Source organism: Takifugu flavidus, chromosome 19 (assembly GCF_003711565.1).
Source record: "Takifugu flavidus isolate HTHZ2018 chromosome 19, ASM371156v2, whole genome shotgun sequence".
NCBI classification, from domain to species: domain Eukaryota; kingdom Metazoa; phylum Chordata; class Actinopteri; order Tetraodontiformes; family Tetraodontidae; genus Takifugu; species Takifugu flavidus.
This window is the reverse complement of record NC_079538.1, coordinates 9,505,796-9,527,637: the sequence shown is the minus strand read 5'-3', so window position 1 is coordinate 9,527,637 and position 21,842 is coordinate 9,505,796. Positions and strand designations below refer to the sequence as shown.

The window sequence follows — 21,842 nt, the reverse complement described above, 5'->3', positions numbered from 1 at the left end:
TGGCGGCATTCAAGAGACTCTAATGGTTAAACGCGGTTTTTACAGGGTAAAGAGCAACGGCAGAAACCTCAGAATATATTCGTTTTGCCAAAAAGTGAGACGATTGCGCTCTCCTCCGTGTGAAACGTGCTCGCGCAGGACGTGACGCACGCTGGACGTGACACACGCTGACCAGCGTCGGGTAGGTTGCGTCAACACACGTTTCTGGCTGTTCGCTGCAAAGTTGATAAATAAGGTTGACCTCGTGGTGGAGAGAGAAGGGCTGCAGCAGAGGAAAGGAGGACCAAAACAGGCTGCGCTCCTTCCTCTGAGCTCACCGAGAACAGTCCCCCTTTATCTCCACCTTGCAGTCATAAACCTTCCAACAATAAGCAGCTCTTAGCCTAAGTCGCCCTCGCCGCTGACCTTGTTTTGACGCGGAGAAATAAGCAACTGCTGGTGAGTATCCGCAAGGCCATCACACATTCTCTGACAAACAAACGCCACACAACGTTGCATTTCTTCTCTCGGTGGCCTTTAATTCATTTGGGCGTGCTCGCCCCCGAGATGTGTTTATGTCCTGCAGCTGCATGGCTGTTCCGCTACTTCTGCAAACTTTACCAACCTGGCGACCAATCAGAGGTTTTTGAGAAGAACAACCTATTGTGCAGGATTTATTATCCGTTTTTTCTTCTATAGAAACGTTTATTGATGCGCCTTTTTTCTGGCTCGGAAATAATTCTGGGCGACTGGAAATAGACGTGCAGCTGAATCCACATAGCGTGTTGCGTGTTTATGTCTGGACAATTTAAGGCAAACTTTCTTTTCAACTCAAACCTGTCAATACTGTTCCGCTACCTTGTTCTCTGATAACCTAATTTCCGGTAGTCTTATCATTTGGTTCTGTAGCCCTGTTAAAACAAACATTATTACAGAGTCAACCACTGATCTTGATCACAGTTCAGGCTGTAAATGATCAAACTTGACAGACATAACGGGTGAAATCATTGTTTTTTATTTGCTTCTGTCTATTAGTGCCGACCAGTAACACTCCAATTGTTGTAAATAAGTTTTAATCCTTCCTATAGTCACAAGTTGCACTTATCCCCAGAAACTATTTAAGCTGTAAGAATATACTTCTAATAATAAGGTTAATTAATTAAATAAATCAAATCTACCTGTTGTGTTACTCTGTTAACAGTTGAGTTAGAATTGTGGGAGATATTTGACCTGGATTGCGTCAACGTTTCTCTGAAAGCTGACTCAGCAGAAATGCCAGAGTCATTTGTGCAACTTTAAGTGGCTAAGTGATTCAAGACAAAGTCATCCTCATCTGTTTCTTAAATGAAAACGTGGTTTTAGTCATGTCTCCCCATTACTGGTGGAAAACCACATCACCGTTGTAATGTGAGTAACATTACCTACAGTACGTTTGGCTCGGGATCGGGGGTCGCTCGGGCCCAAACGCCAGATATAGACGGGTTCAGAGTGCGATGCCTGGATATTTTCATAACAGTGAGTCAACCGTGCCGGAACAGCAACAGAGACCAGTCAACAACTGAGGCCTCGATGTACAAAAGTGTGCCATACAGGTCATGCTGTCGAAAAAGATCCCACAGCGACCAACAACAGACCTTCCCATTTGTCAATGTCATGCTGGTATTCTTGTTAAGCATGATAAATGGGGAGTTGATGGCTTCAGACACACTTGGTGGTAATCTCAGTTAGAAATGGGAAGTTGCTCAATACAGCTCATTTGAGAACTGTGGTTTTTGGCCAGTTGTAGATTTTGACCAATCAGTGTTCACCTCTCTGAGTCTTGCAAGAGTAAGAGCGTTTTGGCTGCAAATGGCTACAAAATGACTTTGTTTTTCTTAAGAGATTGAATGCTTAATAAAATAAATTGCATCTTATGTTCTGTATTTAATTCAGCATTCAGGTTGCATGCAAAGCACATTTTTTCCAATATTAAAATGTGAGAATATTCACCTAGTATTCAGTAAGAATTCGGCTCAACCTGCTACCATGGTAACAGATATCTGTATCAATATTTATGGGAAGTAGAGGAGGAAACGTGCTGATGTTGACTGCGAAAGAAACAAAGCTCAATAATAGCCTGAAAACTTCCTTGCAGAGCTTACGAGCAGAACGCGCTTCCACCTCCAGTTAGAAAGCTGCGTTTTTACCAATAATTGTATCGGGAGTTTAAGGACCAGTTTTAATTTTCAGGACCACTGGAAAATATTGCAACAATAGGATGAAGTGAGGAGAAGAACCCGGCACTTGAATTTTAAGCAGACTTGACATGATGATTAATGGAGATGTTCCTGGAGCCAAAAGAGAAAAGCGAGTGTTTTTCTTGTGGTTGTAACTGAAAGAGCCACACACCCAAACTTTGTCTGTTTCAAAAATATCGAAGGATGACCAGAAAGTGTTTGTTGTACTGTGCGCGTGGTCACATGTCAGGCTTTGAGATGGGGATCACTTGGAGTCTTGTGACTTCTATGAAAGTTCTTTGTGTGTCTGCCTGGTCACCCACTGCCCTAAAGGAGGAAGGATGACCCATTAACTGACTCTGTGTGTGTGTGTGTGTGTGTGTGTGTGTGTGTGTGTGTGTGTGTGTGTGTGTGTGTGTGTGTGTGTGTGTGTGTGTGTGTGTGTGTGTGTGTGTGTGTGTGTGTGTGTGTGTGTGTGAGTTCTTTTTTTTCTGTTTTCTTGTACTTGCTACATACTAGGTACCAAAATCCACATTCTACTAGCAAAGCAAGGACATTTTTGGAAAGTGAGGTCATTTTGGCTGGTCCTTGCTACTTCAGAAGACTGTTTTAGTGTTAAAATATGATGTTGAAGTTAGAATTAGATTAGAGTTGGGGTTTGTTGGAATGTTAGGGTTGGGTAATATGTTATGCCTTTGAAAGTCCTCACAAAGATAGAACTACGGGATGTGTGTGTGAGAGAGAGCCTATTCATTATACTCGAAGCTCATCCGTTGGCTCATTCTCTTGACTTAACTTGTTGACTGCTGTAGTCACACCCAGAAATTACACCTGTAATACAGCAACAGTTGTTCCAACAATCTCTCAGCTCAGGAATCGGAGCCAGTTCCGCTGTTTAGCCGCAGGCGTGACGTTTTGTCTGATTTTGTGCATTCAGACTTTTAAAACTTTAAATTTAGACTCTTCTCGGTCAAATACAGTTCAAAAACACACGCCCCGAAGCTGCAGCCTTTTCATCTGCTGTTTTCCTCCTGGCCGTCGTCGACGCACGGCAAGGCGCGGCACCCTCGCAGCAGAAATATTTGCTTCAGTTTCATGTTTTCTGGGAGCAGAATTTCCAGGTTGCCCCCATCAGCATGAATGCGTTGGGAGGGGACTTGAGACAAATGCAAGTCCCCGCGTCCTTTGTCTGCGTGGGCGGGTGTGGCGCTCACAGAGGGATTGCAGGGGATAAGTATTTTTAGGCAAAGTATTAAAGTCATTTAAAGCGCTGACAGCTGTGTATTTGGGTGACTGCACACCTTTATTTTGGCAGCAGAATGTCAATTACGAACCACCTTTGCCCACCTGTTTATGTGACATGGGAACCCTGTTTGGGTTTGATTACCATGTCTGGAATGTGATTCAATATTAGCTTGTTGCTAGTGATATAGCTATCAGGCTTTGGCACCGCTCTGAGCTGATGTTCATGCATTTGTTGCTCTAAGTCTCTCTGTCGTCTTGTTTTCAGGCCGTCATGGCAGGCGATATGATGTCGCTGATGCGAGGCTTGGCTAAACTGAGCCAGGCAGTCGTAGAGACGCAGAGCAACACCCTCCGCACTGGATCTGGTGAGTCTGCTGGGTTTTTGGAAAGCCATGTTCACTGTTTGTTTACCTTAAGCACAATTAGATCCTATATTTAATTTTCTAATGTAGGCATACCTGGCGTTGGTGCTGCTGTTCAGAGCATCCAATCAGCTGCCGAGCAAAGCCTCTCTGCTGCTATGGTGAAAATGCAGGTACGCATCGGTGAAAAACTAACCTCAATTATAAATAAGTCATTGACTTAGCACGGAGATGAAATTGGTGTTTGTGTCTCCAGGAGATGTCGGGCCAGCAGCAGGCCTCCTCTGCCGAGTCAGAATTTGATTTCGACGACGACGCAGTCTTGTCCTCAGAGATCCAGGAAGAAGGCGACTTCACAGAAGCGCACGCGGGGAGCAGCAGTCACGCTGGAGCGGGGAAGCAGTCATTGTTTGAGGGATACAAAGATCCCAGTAAACAGTTTAATGGACACACCAGATCTTACCACCAGGACGCCAGGTACGGGCACTTCCTCTGTATGCACGATTTCACCGGCGTTTCCGTGTTGACCGCCGCTTCCTCTGTGGCAGGCATTTCGCTGGGCTTCACCACGGCTACAACCGCACTCTGAACAGGCATTTGTGGTTACGGTTGTACTGCCAGCAGCAGCTCAGTCAGCTGAGGACGTACCACCAGGACCCCACCACCGTTGGGGGGCTGACAGCTGACGACATTGAGAAAGCCAGACAGACGAAGAGAGCCGAGGCGAAACCACACAAGCAGGCGGTAAATATGTGTTCTTCAGATCCTAGTCTTTATCAGACACACAATATTACACTAATATATAGTTTGATGCATTTGTCGGCATTGTAATACCCAGGTTGTCGCTTCTCTGTTTACTAGCTCAGTGACAAAGCCAGAGAGAGGAAAGTACCAGTGACCCGGCTGAGCAGACTGGCCAACTTTGGAGGTACTGTTATGTCATTTTTTGGTCTCTGGCTAGGTCTATATTTAGTGATCTGTTCTGGTGTGTTGATGCACTGCGGTTAACTTGGCTGATACTACAACAGCAGGGGACCGCAGCCTGATACTGGGCGGTTCAAAATTTCAGAACACTGGACAACAGCAATGCTACTAAACGTGCACAATTGTCAAGGAGGAAGGTCATTTAACTATACGGGCCAGAAGGTTCAACCTCCATGTAACGAGTAACCTGAGGATGGTGCTGGTATGCACAAGATGTACAGATACAAATACCTACAAGCACATAAAACACGGGGTTGAAAGGACACATTTCATATGTACATACACTCACACAGGAATGGAAGAAACATTTGTCACATGTTAAAGTGCGCAGTCCATGGAAAGGAAATGTTGTTGTCATGAACAGAAAAATACTCCTTGACAGTCTGAGAGGGAGGAGCTGTGAAAAATCTGCGCGAGCAGATTGAGAGTGTGTTAATCTGGTCAGACCACGTCGCCTGTTGTCTCAGTCCGTTAAGCCTAAATCCCAGATAGTAACAAAAATGTTACGTTGCTTTGCTTAGTTGGCAGCCTGCAGGTGCCTGCTGACATTTAAAGGGTAAAGCCTTCACCCCAGCAAAGAGGGGTTCTAATGTGAGGGTGAGAAGTCCGTAGCTTCGCCTCTTAACAGCTGGCATCGCATCAGAGTGGAGGTGGATGTCCTGTGGAGCCGCAACACAAAACCCAATCCTAGCAAAGTTGGCCAGACTGGCAGTGCAGCTATTTTACTGAAACACACGTGAGCTTGTCAGAACGTTGACAGATGAAACGTTTCGAAGGTGGCGCAGGAGGAGGGAGGGTCGAGGCATGTGTCCGCCATCTGTTCCTTTCCCCCGTGTAACGTTTGTTGACGAGCTTCACTCCCAGTGGAGAGCAGAGGTCAACATCAGCCATGATTTATAGTGGGATAGATCTCTGCCTGGTTGTGGGCAGCGCCGTCTTTAAAGAGCTTCTTGCTGAACCCACTCTTCCGAATCCCAACCAGAACGAAGGTCGCCGGGGTCGACTCTCCCCTTTCAGCCGCGGAGAGCAGTCTGTAAACAGGCGTGACTGACAGACACTTGTGCTCGGGCTGGAAAAAGGGATGTCACTCACGCGTGGGGAGAGATGCACCGTCATCACACGGGTTTAGCGGCGCTGCGGGAAGCCGCACGGGTGAGATTAAGAAACGGCATCGGGGAGGGAATGTATGACGTCCTCTGTTTTCAAGTTCAGCCACCTTGTTTGTGGCACACTGAAGCGTGGCGTTTTCACTTTTGTCCACATTAAAACCGCTGACTAACTGATTATATAATGCTGAATTATGTAATTTGCCAGGGACAGTAGAGCCCATGAGCAGGCCCGCACTCTTATTAAAGAGATCAGGGAAATAAAATGCAAGTTAAATAGACGGCATTTATTTCTGCAGCTTAATTGTTTGTATTAATCAGTGCTTCACATAGTCTCCTCGTGCACACTTGTTTGAGAGCTGTCACTGTTGTCAGACTCTGCTGATCCATTCTAACGTCAAGAATTGATCCATCATTCTGTTATTTGTCTCGCATGCTCATGCACAGTTGTGTTTATTTTCCCCTGAAGTGTTGTTTTCTTTTTCAGGTCTTGCTTTAGGATTGGGAATCGGAGCTTTAGCAGAAGTTGCCAAGAAAAGCATCAGGCACAATAATGGCGGAGGTAAATAGTCAAAAGATTTTATTTTATATTGTAGTTGTGCCTTTTTCTTGTTCAATAGTAACTTTAAAAGTGGATTCTCCTGCGTGCTGCTACATGCGGCGATATTATGCATGTCGTCAGGTCAACGCCCTCTAACCCAGCACCTTCTGTAAACAGACGTGCCTGCTCCTGTGCTGCTGCAGCCCTCACACTCCATTGTGAAATGGAAATAAGATGAAAGAATGGCCTGGCAGTTTATGGGTGTTAATCCCAGCACAGCCATTCTGCACACCCTTGTGTTAAATCTCCGTTAAAGGTCTAAGGGCGGTCTCAGACACCCTGGCAGACGTCACCTGGTGACCTACTGACCCCAGAGGCGTATTACAGAGAAGAGTAATCCTCCTCCGATTCTTGTCAAACTCTGAGGGGCAGAGCTGGTCACAGATGCATTTTTTACTGTTTTCGCCTGACTGCGTTCTGGAAAATGGTGGCTGTTTTTTGAATCTCCTGCAACATTTGCTGGGTGTTCCGCCTGCTGTAAAGATGTTCCTGACTAAACTGTTATCATGCTGCTCCTTCCTACAAAAATTTCATCCACACTTTTTATGTTATGCAGATGAAAACAAGAAAGGCGTTCTGGACTCCAGCCCCTTCCTGTCTGAGGCCAACGCAGAGCGCATTGTCAGGACTTTGTGTAAAGTGAGAGGAGCTGCATTAAAACTGGGGCAGATGCTCAGCATTCAAGGTGTGCAGCAAACACACGCTCGCTGTAGGAATGAACACACAACTATTTCATTACTGAAATTCAAACCAGCCGATCCCTCTGTGCATCCATAATGTACAGTTTATGGTGAATTAGCATTTATGTTGGTCAGAGTTCACCTCAGGTCAGCCAGGAGGTTGCTGTTCTTTATGATTTGAGCAAAGACACTGTTTAGATTCAGCCAGCAGGCTTATGTTAAGGTTCTAGGTGCTTTTCTGTCTTACCAGACACACACTGCTAACAAAGTTGCACTTGTTTGTGGTTCACATGCACGTGCACATTTGTGTTTCACTCATTGAGACTGCTTTCATTGACATAAAGCATTCCGCGGCACCTTTATTTAATAACTAAGTCTCAACCCTCAACCGGCCCTTTAAAGACTTCCTCCAGAAATGTCCTCACAATGTAGCAAGTGCAAACAAACACACAGACCAGACTGATTGTCCTGGTATAGAGTGAGGACGGTCAAGGTTGGCTTCTGTTTGTTTCTGTCCACACGCTGACCTTACCGAGTGACTCCGGACCTTTGGCCTTCATAACTTGTGTTCATAGTGTGTTTCTTTAAATGCTACAGCAGTGAAAATTTAATCTCTCATTAAGTAAGAGATTATTAAGTAAATTGCAGGAAATTAATAGTGGGCTGGGATTCTAACAAGCTGTGTTGACCTTTTATCATGTGATCCTTATTATTCATTCTGTATTCCTCTGCATATTCATCGCTGTAAGCTTCAACAGAATTAGCAAGCATGCAGCAGCAACTACTGAGACATAGTTGTAGTGGAGTGTGGAGACGGTAAACATCACTGCTTTTTGTCCCCTGCTGACATTTTTGGGTCACAGTTAGAATGCAGCTGTAGCTGTATGAGCGCACGTTCCGCCATCGCAGCTTTTAGCCCCTGTCTAAAATACGCGTAACCTTGAGGTAATTTAAAACCTGTAATTCTTCGTGTTGTCTTTAACAGCCAGTTACGGTAGCTGACCTACAAAGTTGTGTTTTTTATTGCAACAAAGTCACCTGTTTTTGATTTCAGATGATGCTTTTATTAACCCCCAACTTGCCAAGATCTTTGATCGCGTACGACAGAGTGCTGACTTCATGCCCATCAAACAAATGACGGTAAGTTTTTTGTACCAGCCTAAAGCACCACGAACCAGTCCTTAATTATAAAATAACCCCCTACTTGTTGTGTTTATTTGAAGAGAGCACTGAACAGTGATCTGGGTCCCAACTGGAGAGACAAGCTGGAATCATTTGAGGAGCGCCCGTTCGCGGCGGCGTCCATCGGCCAGGTTCACCTGGCGAGGCTGAAGGACGGCAGAGAAGTGGCCATGAAAATACAGGTAGACCAAGAACGCACACGTATGAATCTAAAGTTCATGCAGCTCGTCGATGCAGCTGGGTTCTCTCTACTTTATCCAGTCAGAGAAAAGCTGAGCGATTCCTTAATCCTAATTCCTATAAAAGGTTTAAATGTTTCCCTCCTCTTCTGTTTGTTTCCAGTATCCTGGCGTTGCTCAGAGTATCAACAGTGACGTCAACAACCTGATGACAGTCCTGAATATGAGCAATGCCCTGCCCGAAGGTAGCCGCATAAACATCATTTCAATTAAGCAAAGCCCAATTTCGACCGCATGGATCAGCTCACATTCAGTCTGTTCGGATCTTTAGGTCTGTTTCCAGAACATCTGATAGATGTAACGAGACGCGAGCTGTCCCTGGAATGTGATTATATCAGAGAAGCTCGTTGTGCTAAGAAATTCAGGTGGGTCTCACAAAGCGTTTTGCTAACGAACGATTTCCAGCATCGGTTTTATACTTTGATGGTTAACCTGAGTAACTGAACCCTCTTTGGGTTGTTTTTCCTGTTCTTTTGTCTGATGCAGGGAACTTTTGAAGGACCATCCTTTTTTCTATGTGCCAGAGGTGATAGATGAGCTGAGCAGCAGACATGTGCTGACCACAGAGCTGGTTCCTGGATTTCCTCTGGACCAGGCTGAGAGCCTGTCACAGGAGCTGAAGAACGAGGTGACGAAAACTGTACAGAGATTCATGCAGAGGTCTACTTTAGAAGTGGGGAGCTGTGGATAATTCCTTTATCTTCATAAGACATTTTAGGAATTTTTGTTCGTGTCTGCCTCAGATCTGTCAGAACATCCTGCTGCTGTGCCTCAGGGAGCTGTTTGAGTTCAGGTACATGCAGACTGACCCCAACTGGTCCAACTTCTTTTACGATCCCCAAACACACAGGGTGAGTCTGTCTTGTACGTGGGCCCAGTGTTGGTGTTGCCGTGGTAACGGCTGCAAGGATTTATAATGCTGACATTGTTTACCGGATCACGGCTGTGTAGGTGGCGCTGCTGGACTTTGGAGCCACAAGAGGATTTGATCAGAGTTTCACAGACGTCTACATAGAGGTGAGACGCTCAGAACTTAATTTTAGCGACGCAGCTCTTTGTAGGAAGGGTGCTGCATTTAGCTGTGACCTGCTGGAAACAAAAATACCAGATTCATTCAGTCCAGTATTTTTAGAACCATGGTCTGCAGCCTGGCTCGTCTTTCCACTGTGGGACGTGAAGGCCAAATGGCGATGGCTGCGTGACAGAAGCACAATAGCACCGCCACAGCAATTCCTTGGAAAGTCCTGCTGCTGATATTACCCACAGTCATAAACACGACCAGTATTCTTTATTCCTCTCAGCAGACTGCGTAGTGTCTAGCCCTGTCAACTTTTTAAAAAGTTGAAAGCCAGAAAAATATGTCCAAAGCTGAACAGAAAGAACGTCAGGGTCACAAGCAGACAGAAGGTTTCCATCACGGCTGTAAAGTTTATATATTCAGTGGTTTCCTTAGTCCTTGGAGGCAAATCAATCCTCTTTCACTTGTAGATAATCCGTTCAGCTGCAGAGGGCAACAGGGAAGGGGTCCTCCAGAAGTCCATCGAGATGAAGTTCCTGACAGGGTATGAGTCAAAGGTAAGCGTGGCTGCTGCTACAATACAAGTCAAATACACACAAAAGAACAAGTGGTAATGCGGTAAACCGAAATGGGTTGAGCCAATAGAAATTGGCTTGGATCATGCCGATGGTGGTCCAAAGATGGGGGGTCCCTGTATGTGTCATAACTGTGGACAGGTGGTCTATGTGATCCATCATGTTAAAACAGGAAGTAGACAGTCTCTCTAGAAGCTCATTTATATTCCAACTGTGATTATAATGCGTTACCACGACAACCCCAGCAGCCATTCCTCAGTAATTTCTATAAATAAATAGGTTTTCTGCAAGATTTCTGGCAAAAACAAGTTGATGAATTGAAATAACGGTGAAAATAAATATGTAAAGAACACACTGAAATTGTTTGTTCATTCTTTTTCTTAAATTTCTTAATAATTTCTTGATTTTTCCAGAAAATAAATATATTATAATTCAAACCACTGCAGCCTATTTTTATCTCGGCCCTCATTAGTCAGAGGTATTTTGACCCCGGAGCTCTGAACTCCCCCTCAGAGTGAAAGAAACCCAGTAACGTCCTGAGATGCATGGTGTTCATTTTCTAAATGGCATCATGTTTTCCAGGCCATGATAAATGCTCATGTGGACGCAGTGATGATCCTCGGAGAGGCCTTCGCCTCCAAGGAGGACTTCAGGTTTGGCTGTCAGTCCACCACCAAGAGAATCCACAACCTCATCCCGGTGATGCTAAAGCACCGCCTCACCCCACCGCCGGAGGAGACGTACTCGCTGCACCGGAAGATGGGCGGCTCCTTCCTCATCTGCTCCCGGCTGGACGCCAAGCTCCGCTGTAAGGACATGTTCCAAACAGCTTACGAAAAGTACTGGGAAGGCCGCACGCCCCCTCCCTCGACCTGAACTGGCCTGTGGGGTGATGATAGAACCTGGGCCCAACTGCAGACGGTGCAAATCAAGGGTGAGGTTGGCGCGGTGGCTACAGAGCTACGGTCCGTGTCGAGGCATTAGCTCATCTGGGCATTTTTGAACGTCGATTACCATTTGATGGACAACAGCAACGATTCGAATAGAACCCGTTTAAGACCCCGAGTCAAAGAACCAGAGGGTGCCGAGAGACAGCCCGCTGCGTTTTTACAGGGGAATGGTGGAATTTTATCTGGCACGTTCAAAGTGACTTGCATTTTTCTTGTGCTTTTCATTGCTGTGTTGAAGTGTTTGATTGCATTTTAAAGACTGAACTGTCAGATAACACCAGCCAACACGCACACATTAATAATCTAATCCAGGATTTGTATGTTAATGATCATGCTAACGTGTGTTTTTAATCAGTTTTCTGTGGAACTTCTGTACATTTTAATCTCTCGTATTCAATCCAATGGTTCCTGTCTATTTAGCCGAATTCCAGTTGAAAAGGTAAATGTTATTTTTAGTACCAAAGCATAAGTTGTTTTTTTTTTCAGTTGTTGAATTGTACAGACGTTAGACTGCCTGTAAGATGAGGATCAACCTTCATCATGAATGTTCACGACCTGCGAGGTGGGAAGAAGCTCATCGTTGTATCGCACAAAGTCCCAGCTCGTGGTTTTACCTCGTCTGGTGTAAAGGTCTCTCTCCTCTGCTGTGTTATTGTTTGCAAGGTAAAAATTAAATAAACGTTGACGGTTTATTTCCCTAGAGGGAGGTGTTAAAATCCCGCATTTGTATTTCATATCAGCACAATGAATTTTTTTTTTTTTTTTTTTTTTTCGTAAATCAAAAATGTCCTTTACGAAAGGTTCTGATATTGTCTAGCAAAAGTAAATGATTTATACTTGGTCAGATGACTGAGGGGTTTTTGTTTGTCATTGGGTCGTAGCATTTAAAGGAAGGGCATCTGTTGGTGCTGTTGAACAGGTTTCTGTGTGGTTGTACTGTATTATTCATGCTGTGTCACCTGCAGGTTAAGAGGTTATGTGTTTAGGAGATGGAAATACAGTAGAGTGAGGGAGTCTCTATCATTTCTTTTTTTAAGAAATGCACGTCCAGACACAAAGCATGCTCGTGGGCACTTTAGTATCCGGACCAATGAATCATGCCTGTGTGCATACATAGCAGGGCCCAATTTAGGGTGAGCACATTTAGATAGGGCGTGCACACACACACACACACACACACACACACACACTGCTCATTTTCCTCCGTTGAGTCAAACTGACTGCTGAGACTTCTTAGGTGTTTTGTTTTTTTTAACTCGAACACCTGTAATTTTTCTTTTGTGCCACGGCGTGGCGCTGGTGTGCTTTCACATGCACAGCTTCCAGTAAGAAGAGGCAACTGATGGTATGAAATCAGAGATGACTTTATTTAGAGGAAGTCACGCTTGGATTACAGACATTGCAGTCGTCATTTACATGCAGGAGTGTGAACGTTGTACTTTTACGATCATGAAACCTCAAAGAATTTTACAGTCATAGCTTCTTTAAAAGCCTAAAAAGTCATCCATCTTTAAGAATACGGAACTTTTAAATTCTCACTTCCCAGTTGATGTGAAAGTTTGGTGCTGTGTCAGTCTGACAGTGATGGAAATGTGGTGATCTTGGATGAGTGTGTTAAACACACTGTGTTTACACAGTGGGGTCTTTGGCATCTGCGGGAGCTGTACTTATATTTGTTTCTTCTTTATATACAGCTCTTTATATACACTCATTGGTCTGCAGTGGGCAGAAACAATCCTTATTTGGTGAGAGGGGAGAGTCGGCAAGTCTGGGCAAAATTCTTACAGGCAAACGCTTTTTATGGGAATAACATCTGTGTTGTCCACACTGGCTCCTCCACGCCGATGGATAATGACACTATTTCTGTCATCGCCATGGAAACTCCTTTGAGATGTAGTGATCAGAAAGCTGATCCCGAGTCTATGATGCCACGTCCTCTCTCGACTCTACATTTGAATAACTAACAGAAATATACATTTCTACTCTTTTTTTTTTCTTACTTTTCTAGTTTTTTGCGGGATGCCACCTTGAGCCTGGAACTCTGATGGATCTGAGATGTGACCACACATATTCGGTGTAATAAAATAAGCACAAACAGACCCAGCAATAAAATATGTTTTTACTGCAGCATAAATTAACAAGTAAAATAGAGTAGTAAAGGTACCACATAGTGTTAAAAAAAAAAAAATCAAAGTCACACACTTTATATCAGTCTGAAAACAAAAATGAATGCACATTAGTGTAAAAACCACTCCTAAACTTTTTTAGGTGCCTTTCTTACTGTGACCTATCTGATATAATAAAGTAGGAGAGCATTTCGGAGCTAAATTGCAGGGCTAAAATACACACTTCTAATATCCAAGCAGTACAGACGGAGAGGTGCTTTTAAAATCCACATTTCAGAGCGTGTCTTAGTCCGGTTACGCCTTGCTTCAGCAGTCCACCTCACCATAAGAAAATAGGCACAATCAATTCACATCTAAATATAATCAAAGCTCTAAGAATGTTGCACAAGTGTTGGTGTCCGCATCTGTTTGTGTTAGTTGACACCGCGACCCCAAAGCCGAGCATGCAGGGAACTTTAAACAGGAAGTAAACTACAAAACCAATGCTACAAAAATCACTCAAGAGGATTTTAAGGCATAAAATACCACCTGCACACTCATTGTTGTAATGCTAATTTTCACACACATGAGCACTTCACGACATCGATACAGTGATATTGTTTGTGTTGTGTTGTTGCACCGTTAAAAGCACTAACATAGTTCCTCGGTTACAATCCAGGAGTTAATCTGCAACATAATCTGGTTGGTAGGCAACGCAGATTATGTTCTGGTCAAATATCACACACACGGTAAATACACACAGGTTATATTGACCCATTAGTGTTCAAAATAGCTGCTTGAATAAAAAGAACAGGGTAGGAATGCTGGTGTCCCACACTGGTGTATCACTGCTTTGCACATTTAAAAGCTGCGATAAGTCAAGTAATTAGCAGGCAGAATGAGTCATTGGACACACACACACACACACACACACACACACACACACACACAGAATGTGAAAAGAAAGTGTTTGCCAACAGCAGTGGGAATGTGTGAAAGGAAAATAAAACGATGTTGGTCGCATGCTGACTTCATTAACTGTGAAGAACACTGATAAATACTATGTTGTCCTTATAAAAGCCACTAAGGTTTACGTGATTCCTGTCCTGTCATTTTTGGTTTTTACAGATTTGCGTTTGCAAAAAACAAAACAAAAAAAATGTAAGAATTTTAAAGCAGTGATAAATGACAGAATATGAACATCTTCATCCTGCACAGCCACTTGTCTCCTGTCTTTCTTTTCTTCTTGCATTTATCTCTAATTCCTTCTCGTGTCGGCTCCCTGCCCAACATCCAGACATTGGCAGTGTCTGCTCATTCCAAAGGTCGCCTCCGGGATTTCAGGGTCGTTCAACTGGCACAAACTGCACGAGACCTTGGCAGACAAGAGCATCCTCCATCAGACGTCCTGGGGAAGACCCTGGTCTCTGTAGCCTGGGCAGGGAGTGGGAGAGGGCAGAGGAAGTAAGGTGTCTGAGGGACATACAGATGAAGCATTCATCAGATATTAAAAGCTCGTGTCATTGATGTGTGCTGCTAAAGACGAAGCATGGGAGCACCGGTGGCTGACGTAGTGGCAGTCAGCTATACGGGATTTAGATTATGTGGCTGCCTTTAGCATCCGTTTGCCTATTTTCAGCGGAGACCATATATGCTGCTTGGATAACTGAAAATACATCAGCGCCCAAATGTGATTCATTTGGTGACGAGTGCTGGCTTTGAATTTCGTAAAGTTGTTCGCTTCTGTGTGAGCTCAACACATCTCTGTGGGATTATTGAGTAAAAGATAAAAACCTACCATCAGAAACTGTGGGGAGCACGGGGGGGGGGGGGGGGGGGGGAGAAGAGAGAAGGAGTTACTGACTCTTTTGAGACACGATATTCACAAAAATTCAAGAGAAAACATTCAGCAAATACACTCCAACACACATGGGGATGCTTGCATGTAGAGACACACACAGGTGTGTAGTTCTAGTTTTTGGTCATTCCTTATTTGTTCTCGTTGGGAACAATTCCGATACGTGCATGCAACTTTAAAATCACTGCAGACGTGTGCTGCATTTGTAATTCATCACCTGTGTTTATGTGAGCCACAAAAATCTGCAAAGCAACGCGACATAAAACAAGAACTGACTCGCCAGGATGACCATGTCCATTCCCCAGAAGATACTCATGATCCACCCAACCATGATGACTGCTGTCAGTATCTGGATCACAGCCGCAGCCACGTTGAGCCAGAACACACAACAAACTCCCCGCTCCGGGAGTAGTTCGCTGCGGGCTCCGCACAGCACCGTGAAGGCTGAGAGCAGGGTGCCTGTAGAACAGAGAGGGGAAATTATATGATCAAATGACATCCCAAGTCAGTCACCCCTACCTAAATGTCTTCAAATGATTGCAGTACCCCTCCCTGTCACTAGATGGGGCAGTTAGATCAATCCTGTTGCACATATAACCAACTGGAAAAAGTGTCATTATTCAGTGTGAGGCAAACTGCAGGATTGTGGACACAGTTGTATCTCACAGCATCCAGTCACGCCCCTGAAGGATGTGAGAATTATTGAGAATTTAGTCTGGTGAGACCACGACGGCAGTGGTGCCACCAGAAATGTCCCGCATTAACTCTGAGTGGATGTATCTGCTATCTATGTCAGATGAACACGAAAGAAATGAAACCAGAATTAAGCAAGAATCTTTCTCACCAAGTGGAATTGCAGTTACATTGATGCTCCACACGGGGCGCTCTACCAAAACCTACATTAGAATCAGCTAATATATAAATCGCTACATACAAGGACATTATCTTTCTTGGGTAAGATCATCTCAGCCTGTAGCAGGACGATATTCATATGGGAATAGATCCTTTCTGCTGTATTTCTGAGCCCCGTGAAGTGGGTCATTTTGTCAACAGCGTGAATGACTCATAGGTTCAGCAGGGGTTCGTTTTCGCTGCAGACGTCCAAATACGGCCCTGAAATCTGTACCTATTTAATGTGACATTAGGGATGTCTGCTGGATGTGTAGGCAGCCTCGGCCCTAGTTCCCCCCAGTGATTTCTTGTAACATTGGTGGAATTTCAAATAACAGAGCAAGCCAAGCAGGTGTGTGTATGTGTGTGTGTGTGTGTGTGTGTGAGTGTGAGTGAGAGGCAGATGTGAACCAGCTGCTACATCGTGTCTGAAGAGCAGAAGAAGGCCAAATCAAGTGGAAGTTGGCTTCTGAGGATTTACTCTTTCTTGGTCTTCTTGTTTTTCTGCTTTATTTTTGATAAGGAGGGGGTCGGGTGGGGAATGAAGAGCTCTGTAAGAAGACTCTTTATATAGAAACACAGGCACGCCAGATATGTCCCACACTCGTAACAAATCAGAACATACACCATAATATTTACTTTCCCATGGATTATGGTGGCCTTGTCTGAAATGCTTCCAAAAAAGTCAAACTGCCAAGTCCCAAAATAGCAAAGGAGGGCGGAGAATAAGGGAAAATAAGAAATCTACTTTATGGGTTTTTAGAAGGGCTAATATAAGATTCATGAAGACGTTATGATCTCATCAGATGAAGCGTGGAGGTCGCAGAGGCCACGCCCACCAGCAGATGCCTTTGGTTGCTGATGAAGCGGCCCACCTCCAGATATAAGCGACAGCAGGCTGGTGGCTCCAAACTTGGCTGGCAAAAGAAGGATCCATGCTGTCTGGGTACGGTTAGATCTTTAGGTACGTGGTACAAATTTTCTGTACCGTGAGATGACTTTCATCATAGCGTCTGTTGCCGTCATGGCCACCGTTTGACGACTCCACTCTGGAGCTGTTAGAGGGCGATTGAAGCGAACATCTTAGGGGAAAATTGGCCATTAAAGGAGAAAAGAACATGTTTAACAATCCCCGACTACAATAATAGTAAAAAAGAAATGTTTAATACATCCAGCAAACCTCTTTGTGTGAACGTCTTTTGGTTTCCTTGTATGTCACACGTGGGAGATATTATGTGTGTGTGTGTGTGTGTGTGTGTGCATGTGTGCATGTGTGTGTGTATGTGCAGAAAAAACCCAGACAAATGACTGTAATCACACGGAACACTTCACAGAGCACCCACTGGTAGTGTGGGAGGTTAATGATAGAGTGTAAGAGTGTGAAAAGAAGGAAAGGAAAGAGAAAAGACAAGGAGACGTATCGCACTGAGTCAAAAACAATAGAGTAGAGTTGTAGTTGTTTGAAGAGAAACTTTGGGGAACTTTTTCCTGTGGATTAGCGCTTTAGTCGACTGAAAGGTGACCGATATGACAAATTTCAGCCTTCGGCGAGCGACCTACATCAGCAAACCTTCTGGTTCTGGTGAATAGCACCCAGCACACGCCCACCCAGATCCATCTGAGTCTTAGTCTGGGTTGTTTATCCCACCCGGCCTGAAAAGGACATCAGAATCAATCCTGGCCTCTTGGTTCTGCCCGTCTGCCCCACATTCGGGCCATCTGCCCGAGGATATTAATTCTGCCTCTGCGCTACATTCAAGCCATCTGTCTGGTGTCTCTTTTTGGACTTCCCTCCATCTTCAGGGTGGCTGCCTGGAGTCTCGCCTTTGGAATCTTTAGGTGCAAAGCTTTACTTTCGCTGTGTCTGATCATCGCTTGCCTTTAGATCCTCAGTCTTTAGAATTTTCTAGCATTTTCATTTTAGGGCCTTTGTTTTCGTCTGCCTCGAACACAAACACAATCAATAAGATCCACCATCAACCACAGAAAGGAGAGGAGATCCTTTTGAAATATGTCATTTCTCTCCAACAGTGAGGCAGATGCCGCACAATTGCTCATTGCTGAATGTCTCCAATAAAGAGACAATTACCCCCCTATTGTCTAACAGAGGGTATCTTAATCAAGATGTATTCTCAAGCGGATTCGTTCGCATTGAGGTTTCACTTTGGTACTAAAGGAAACATCAAAGCTGTGTTCACCTTTAGAACAGTATCTGCTAACACTGCCGACCCATCAGAACAAAAGCTACCATAAGTGTCTGGAACACTGATCCACTGTGATATGTGACGTTCACACCAGCAGAGATAATCTTCTTTCCCCAGTGCCAAAGACGCAGGCTTTATTCAAACAACCGTGCACGCTCATGTTTGCACGTTTCTACTCTGACTCTTGTCCCAATTCAATTACACGTGTCTAAATTTTATTTTGGATGTAAGGATGAATAGAACAAGCTGCTGTTCTCCATCGCAGGCAATTAGGCAATTCAACAGAACAGACTCACACGCGCACGCGCACACACACACACACACACACAGACACACACACACTCACATGCACGCACACACACACACACATACATGCATGCACACACACACAGATATATACACACACACACACACGCACACACAGACACACACACATGCACGCGCACACAGACACACACACTCATGCATGCACACACAGACACACACACTCACATGCACGCACACACAGACACACACACTCACATGCACGCAGAAGCTCTCAATTCTTGCGAGTCAGATACACACATAAGTGCCCTGTATTCATTTCAGTCTGCGTTGCCACGGCAACCAGCCACAGCTATTCAATGAAATGTCAAGGCGCCGAGGCCGTGCACACAAAGATGAAGGTGTCGCCTCTGCCTTAAATGCCCGCCCGGCACGGTTCTAATGGTAGACCGTCAGCATGCGTGCACAGACAGAGGGTACCTGGACTTGTCACCGGGGGTCGTCGGGTCTGCCGGCCTTGTTTTCTGCTCTCAGAAACACTGGAGAAACAGTCCTTGAATGAGATTTGGAATACATCTTTGCAAGGAAACATTAATTACTTTTTATGTTTTGATTTTTGAATCCTCCTAATAATTCTTTAATGTTTTGATTTGACATAATATGAGATCCACTTTCTGGTTCCACAGTTGATGCCAAGTGCAAAGATCAACATCTCCTATAGCTTGATGCTACATATTATGCAGGTCAGATGATATTACACAGCCGTAAAAAGACATCCAGAATCAAACGGGACACCGGACCACACAGCAGAGGCATCGGATCTGTCTGGATCGCCACCAAAAGACACTCCAGGGACCACTGTTAGAAGATCTAATGTACGGTTGTACAAGAGCTCTTATAATGTCATCATATGAATGTTACGAATTTGGGTTTTTGGCTCTTTCAAAATAGGAAAACAATAATCAAAGGTGCTTTAGTGGAGGCAGTTATGCCAACACTGCAATCTACACCCTCTGCCAGACATTTATTGATTAGACGAGGATGTCACTAACACCTGACGGAATATGAGTGTGGCTTTGACACTCCAGATTGCTTCTTTTGCAAAGTCTGCCTTGGGGAGACAATTGAAATGTCTAGAGGCCTCCTTAATGTCAACCCAGAGTGGGAGATGTCCCTGTGGAAAAGACGCCCCTGAACGCATCGCGAGTCAGACTTTTCTCTCAAATGCTGCCGGTGTTACTGACGCCATTCATTGTTTCAGTGTCACAACTGGAAAGGTCATTGCTGCACAATTAGTGCTGCGCAAGTGTTCTGATCGTCTGGTTTGTTCAGTAGCACTTTTACGTGGGTTCCTAGCAGCAATGTTAACACAAAACCAGTAAAAATGGAGGATTTGAGCACTGTGTCGACCTACCGGTTAAAACAAGTATTACACTTAATGTTGACCTAGGTAGCACAACAGGCCATCCATCCATCCATCCATCCATCCATCCATCCATCCATCCATCCATCATCCATCATCCATCCATCCTCCATCCATCCATCCATCCATCCATCATCCATCCATCCATCCATCCATCCATCCATCCATCCATCCATCCATCATCCATCCATCCATCCATCCAATCCATCCATCCATCCATCCATCCATCCATCCATCCATCATCCATCCATCCATCCATCCATCCATCCATCCATCCATCCATCCATCCATCCATCCATCCATTCATGCTGGCCCTGGTGTGGCATCAGGCTCTGCCCATTGAGACTGCTGTTGTGATACTAGTGTTACTGTCATTGTTTGTGCATGTATAGAGAAGATATGATCACAGGAGTGTGTTAGTTCAGACAACTTGCAAAGAAACGTTCCCATCAACATCAAGTTCCAGGAAGTTTGTTGTGCTGGAGGAGTAATAAAAAGTCAAGTGCTGCTCATAACTTTGGTTTATTTCTCCAAATATTTTCGTAGCTGTTCCCTGTAAATTTTGCGTTCAGGACCAGTCAACATCCGCTCTGACTCGTTGTTTGTTTGTCTTTGCCTTCTCCGTGACTGTAAACTCTGGCTACCCCCTCCTCTCTCTGACATTCACAGCATCTCCAGTTTTAGAGTTTAATCTCTTTCCCATTTTATCTGGACTGTTTTTCCACACAAGTCACACATAAACCGAAGGGCCAAGCTTGATTACAGACTTACCCAGACCAGGTATAAAGGTGTTTAGAAACAGACAGATGACGGCCAGAGGAAAAGGCATCGTGGGTATCGCAGCTCGCAGAGGTCCCTTCTTCTCCCTAACCTCCACCACCACTCCTCCACCTGCTACAGGGGCCCCGGCCACAGCTTTGGCCCCGAGACTGTCCCCAGGCTTTACCTGCCGCTGCTCTGTTCTTCCTTCTTTCTCTGCCATTTTCTGCCTGGTTGAGGTCTGGAAGTAATTATTGATTGTCTTATAATCAATGATTGATCGTGTCCTTTGAGGTGCTTCGCCGTAAGTCAATGGGAAATAAGAACCATCGGTCCACTGCAAAAAGTCAGTAGAATTGTTAGAAATATTCAAGAAATCTGATGTCCTCGTTCTTGCTGACTTCTCCTCACCCGTTTACCTGTTTGGAAGTGAGAGGTCAGGGATTCGTGCCTTTGTTTCCAGCCATGCTGAAGAAACACTGAGCAAACGATAGCTCCTCCATAAACCCCCCCGTCAAGCATGCATCCACTGGAGTCACTCTGTCCTCTTCCTTGCAGTCCATACCACGCACCTCTCCGACACAAAGTGCAGGCAACAACCCCCTGCTTATTCTACACCTCCCCTCTCTCCCCCACTCTCTCTCCCTCTCTTCACCTCCCTCTCCTCATCATCATTTAAAGGAACAGTGCACCGATTTATTGTTCCATCTTATTAATTTAATAACCTCCTTCCACATTGTCAGGCGGCGTGCTGACAATCCTAAAAACAAACTTTGTAGAGTAATGAAATAATACACCTCTTTTGATTTGCACAATTATTTATGGGGATTCATGTGGACAAAAAATCAATATAAGCAATGTTTGTATTGTGTCAGCTTTGGTGGCCCTAAAAGGCTGCAGGAGCGCAAAGTATTTTTATCCAATCTATGAATTAATTACTTTTTATTCATCCCTATGTCCATTCCAGGCTACTGTAGAAACATGGCTGAAGGGCCTAAAACCCATGTAGGGGGACCCACATCACTGTTTATTTAAATATCTCACTGGGCTTTAAACTGAGCAGAACGATATAAATATGTTTTTTATCCCCCAAATGTGTAAAATTGCAAAAGAAAATCTCAGTTGAAGAGCAACAGTAAATAAAGCGATGCCCCGCAGGGATAAAATAGTGGACTCACAGAAACAGTGAAGGGCAGTGGGG

General features: G+C 44.7%; 2 protein-coding genes across 7 annotated transcripts; one reads left to right on the top strand and one right to left on the bottom strand.

Annotated features, from left to right (window-relative positions):
- The first annotated feature begins 20 nt into the window (after positions 1-20).
- Positions 21-14,463, top strand: coq8aa (coenzyme Q8A, genome duplicate a). Of its 4 annotated transcripts, none has more exons than XM_057016516.1 (17): positions 21-181; positions 3,706-3,805; positions 3,893-3,975; positions 4,059-4,279; positions 4,351-4,546; positions 4,664-4,730; positions 6,380-6,454; positions 7,050-7,178; positions 8,228-8,313; positions 8,397-8,537; positions 8,698-8,779; positions 8,866-8,959; positions 9,081-9,222; positions 9,338-9,445; positions 9,546-9,611; positions 10,083-10,169; positions 10,770-14,463. In XM_057016516.1, exons 2-17 carry the CDS (start codon positions 3,712-3,714, stop codon positions 11,061-11,063), a joined length of 1,965 nt encoding a protein of 654 aa, XP_056872496.1. In that variant the 5' UTR covers positions 21-181; positions 3,706-3,711; the 3' UTR covers positions 11,064-14,463. The 4 variants fall into 4 exon arrangements, with proteins under 4 accessions (XP_056872496.1, XP_056872495.1, XP_056872499.1 ...); XM_057016515.1 differs by lacking the exon at positions 21-181 and adding an exon at positions 188-438; XM_057016519.1 differs by lacking the exon at positions 21-181 and adding an exon at positions 188-438 and having other exon boundaries at positions 10,701-10,813.
- stum (stum, mechanosensory transduction mediator homolog) lies at positions 13,237-21,250 on the bottom strand. 3 transcript variants are annotated; one of them, XM_057016558.1, is made up of 5 exons: positions 21,061-21,249; positions 20,654-20,978; positions 15,377-15,559; positions 15,041-15,049; positions 13,237-14,676 (listed from the first exon to the last, which is right to left on the bottom strand). In XM_057016558.1, the coding sequence occupies exons 2-5, from the start codon at positions 20,862-20,864 to the stop codon at positions 14,642-14,644; spliced, it is 438 nt and encodes a 145-aa protein (XP_056872538.1). In that variant the 5' UTR covers positions 20,865-20,978; positions 21,061-21,249; the 3' UTR covers positions 13,237-14,641. The 3 variants fall into 3 exon arrangements, with proteins under 3 accessions (XP_056872538.1, XP_056872540.1, XP_056872537.1); XM_057016560.1 differs by lacking the exon at positions 15,041-15,049; XM_057016557.1 differs by lacking the exons at positions 13,237-14,676; positions 15,041-15,049 and having other exon boundaries at positions 15,081-15,559; positions 21,061-21,250.
- Positions 21,251-21,842: the final 592 nt, after the last annotated feature.

Excerpts from the sequence above, each read along its gene's own strand:
- coq8aa (XM_057016516.1), top strand. The coding sequence starts at position 3,712 with ATGGCAGGCGATATGATGTCGCTGATGCGAGGCTTGGCTAAACTGAGC. Across the intron at positions 6,455-7,049 it reads CAGGCACAATAATGGCGGAG|ATGAAAACAAGAAAGGCGTT; the intron begins GTAAATAGTCAA and ends TATGTTATGCAG. Across the intron at positions 8,314-8,396 it reads TGCCCATCAAACAAATGACG|AGAGCACTGAACAGTGATCT; the intron begins GTAAGTTTTTTG and ends GTTTATTTGAAG.
- stum (XM_057016557.1), bottom strand. The coding sequence starts at position 20,864 with ATGGCAGAGAAAGAAGGAAGAACAGAGCAGCGGCAGGTAAAGCCTGGG. Across the intron at positions 15,560-20,653 it reads CACCTTTATACCTGGTCTGG|GCACCCTGCTCTCAGCCTTC; the intron begins GTAAGTCTGTAA and ends TCTGTTCTACAG.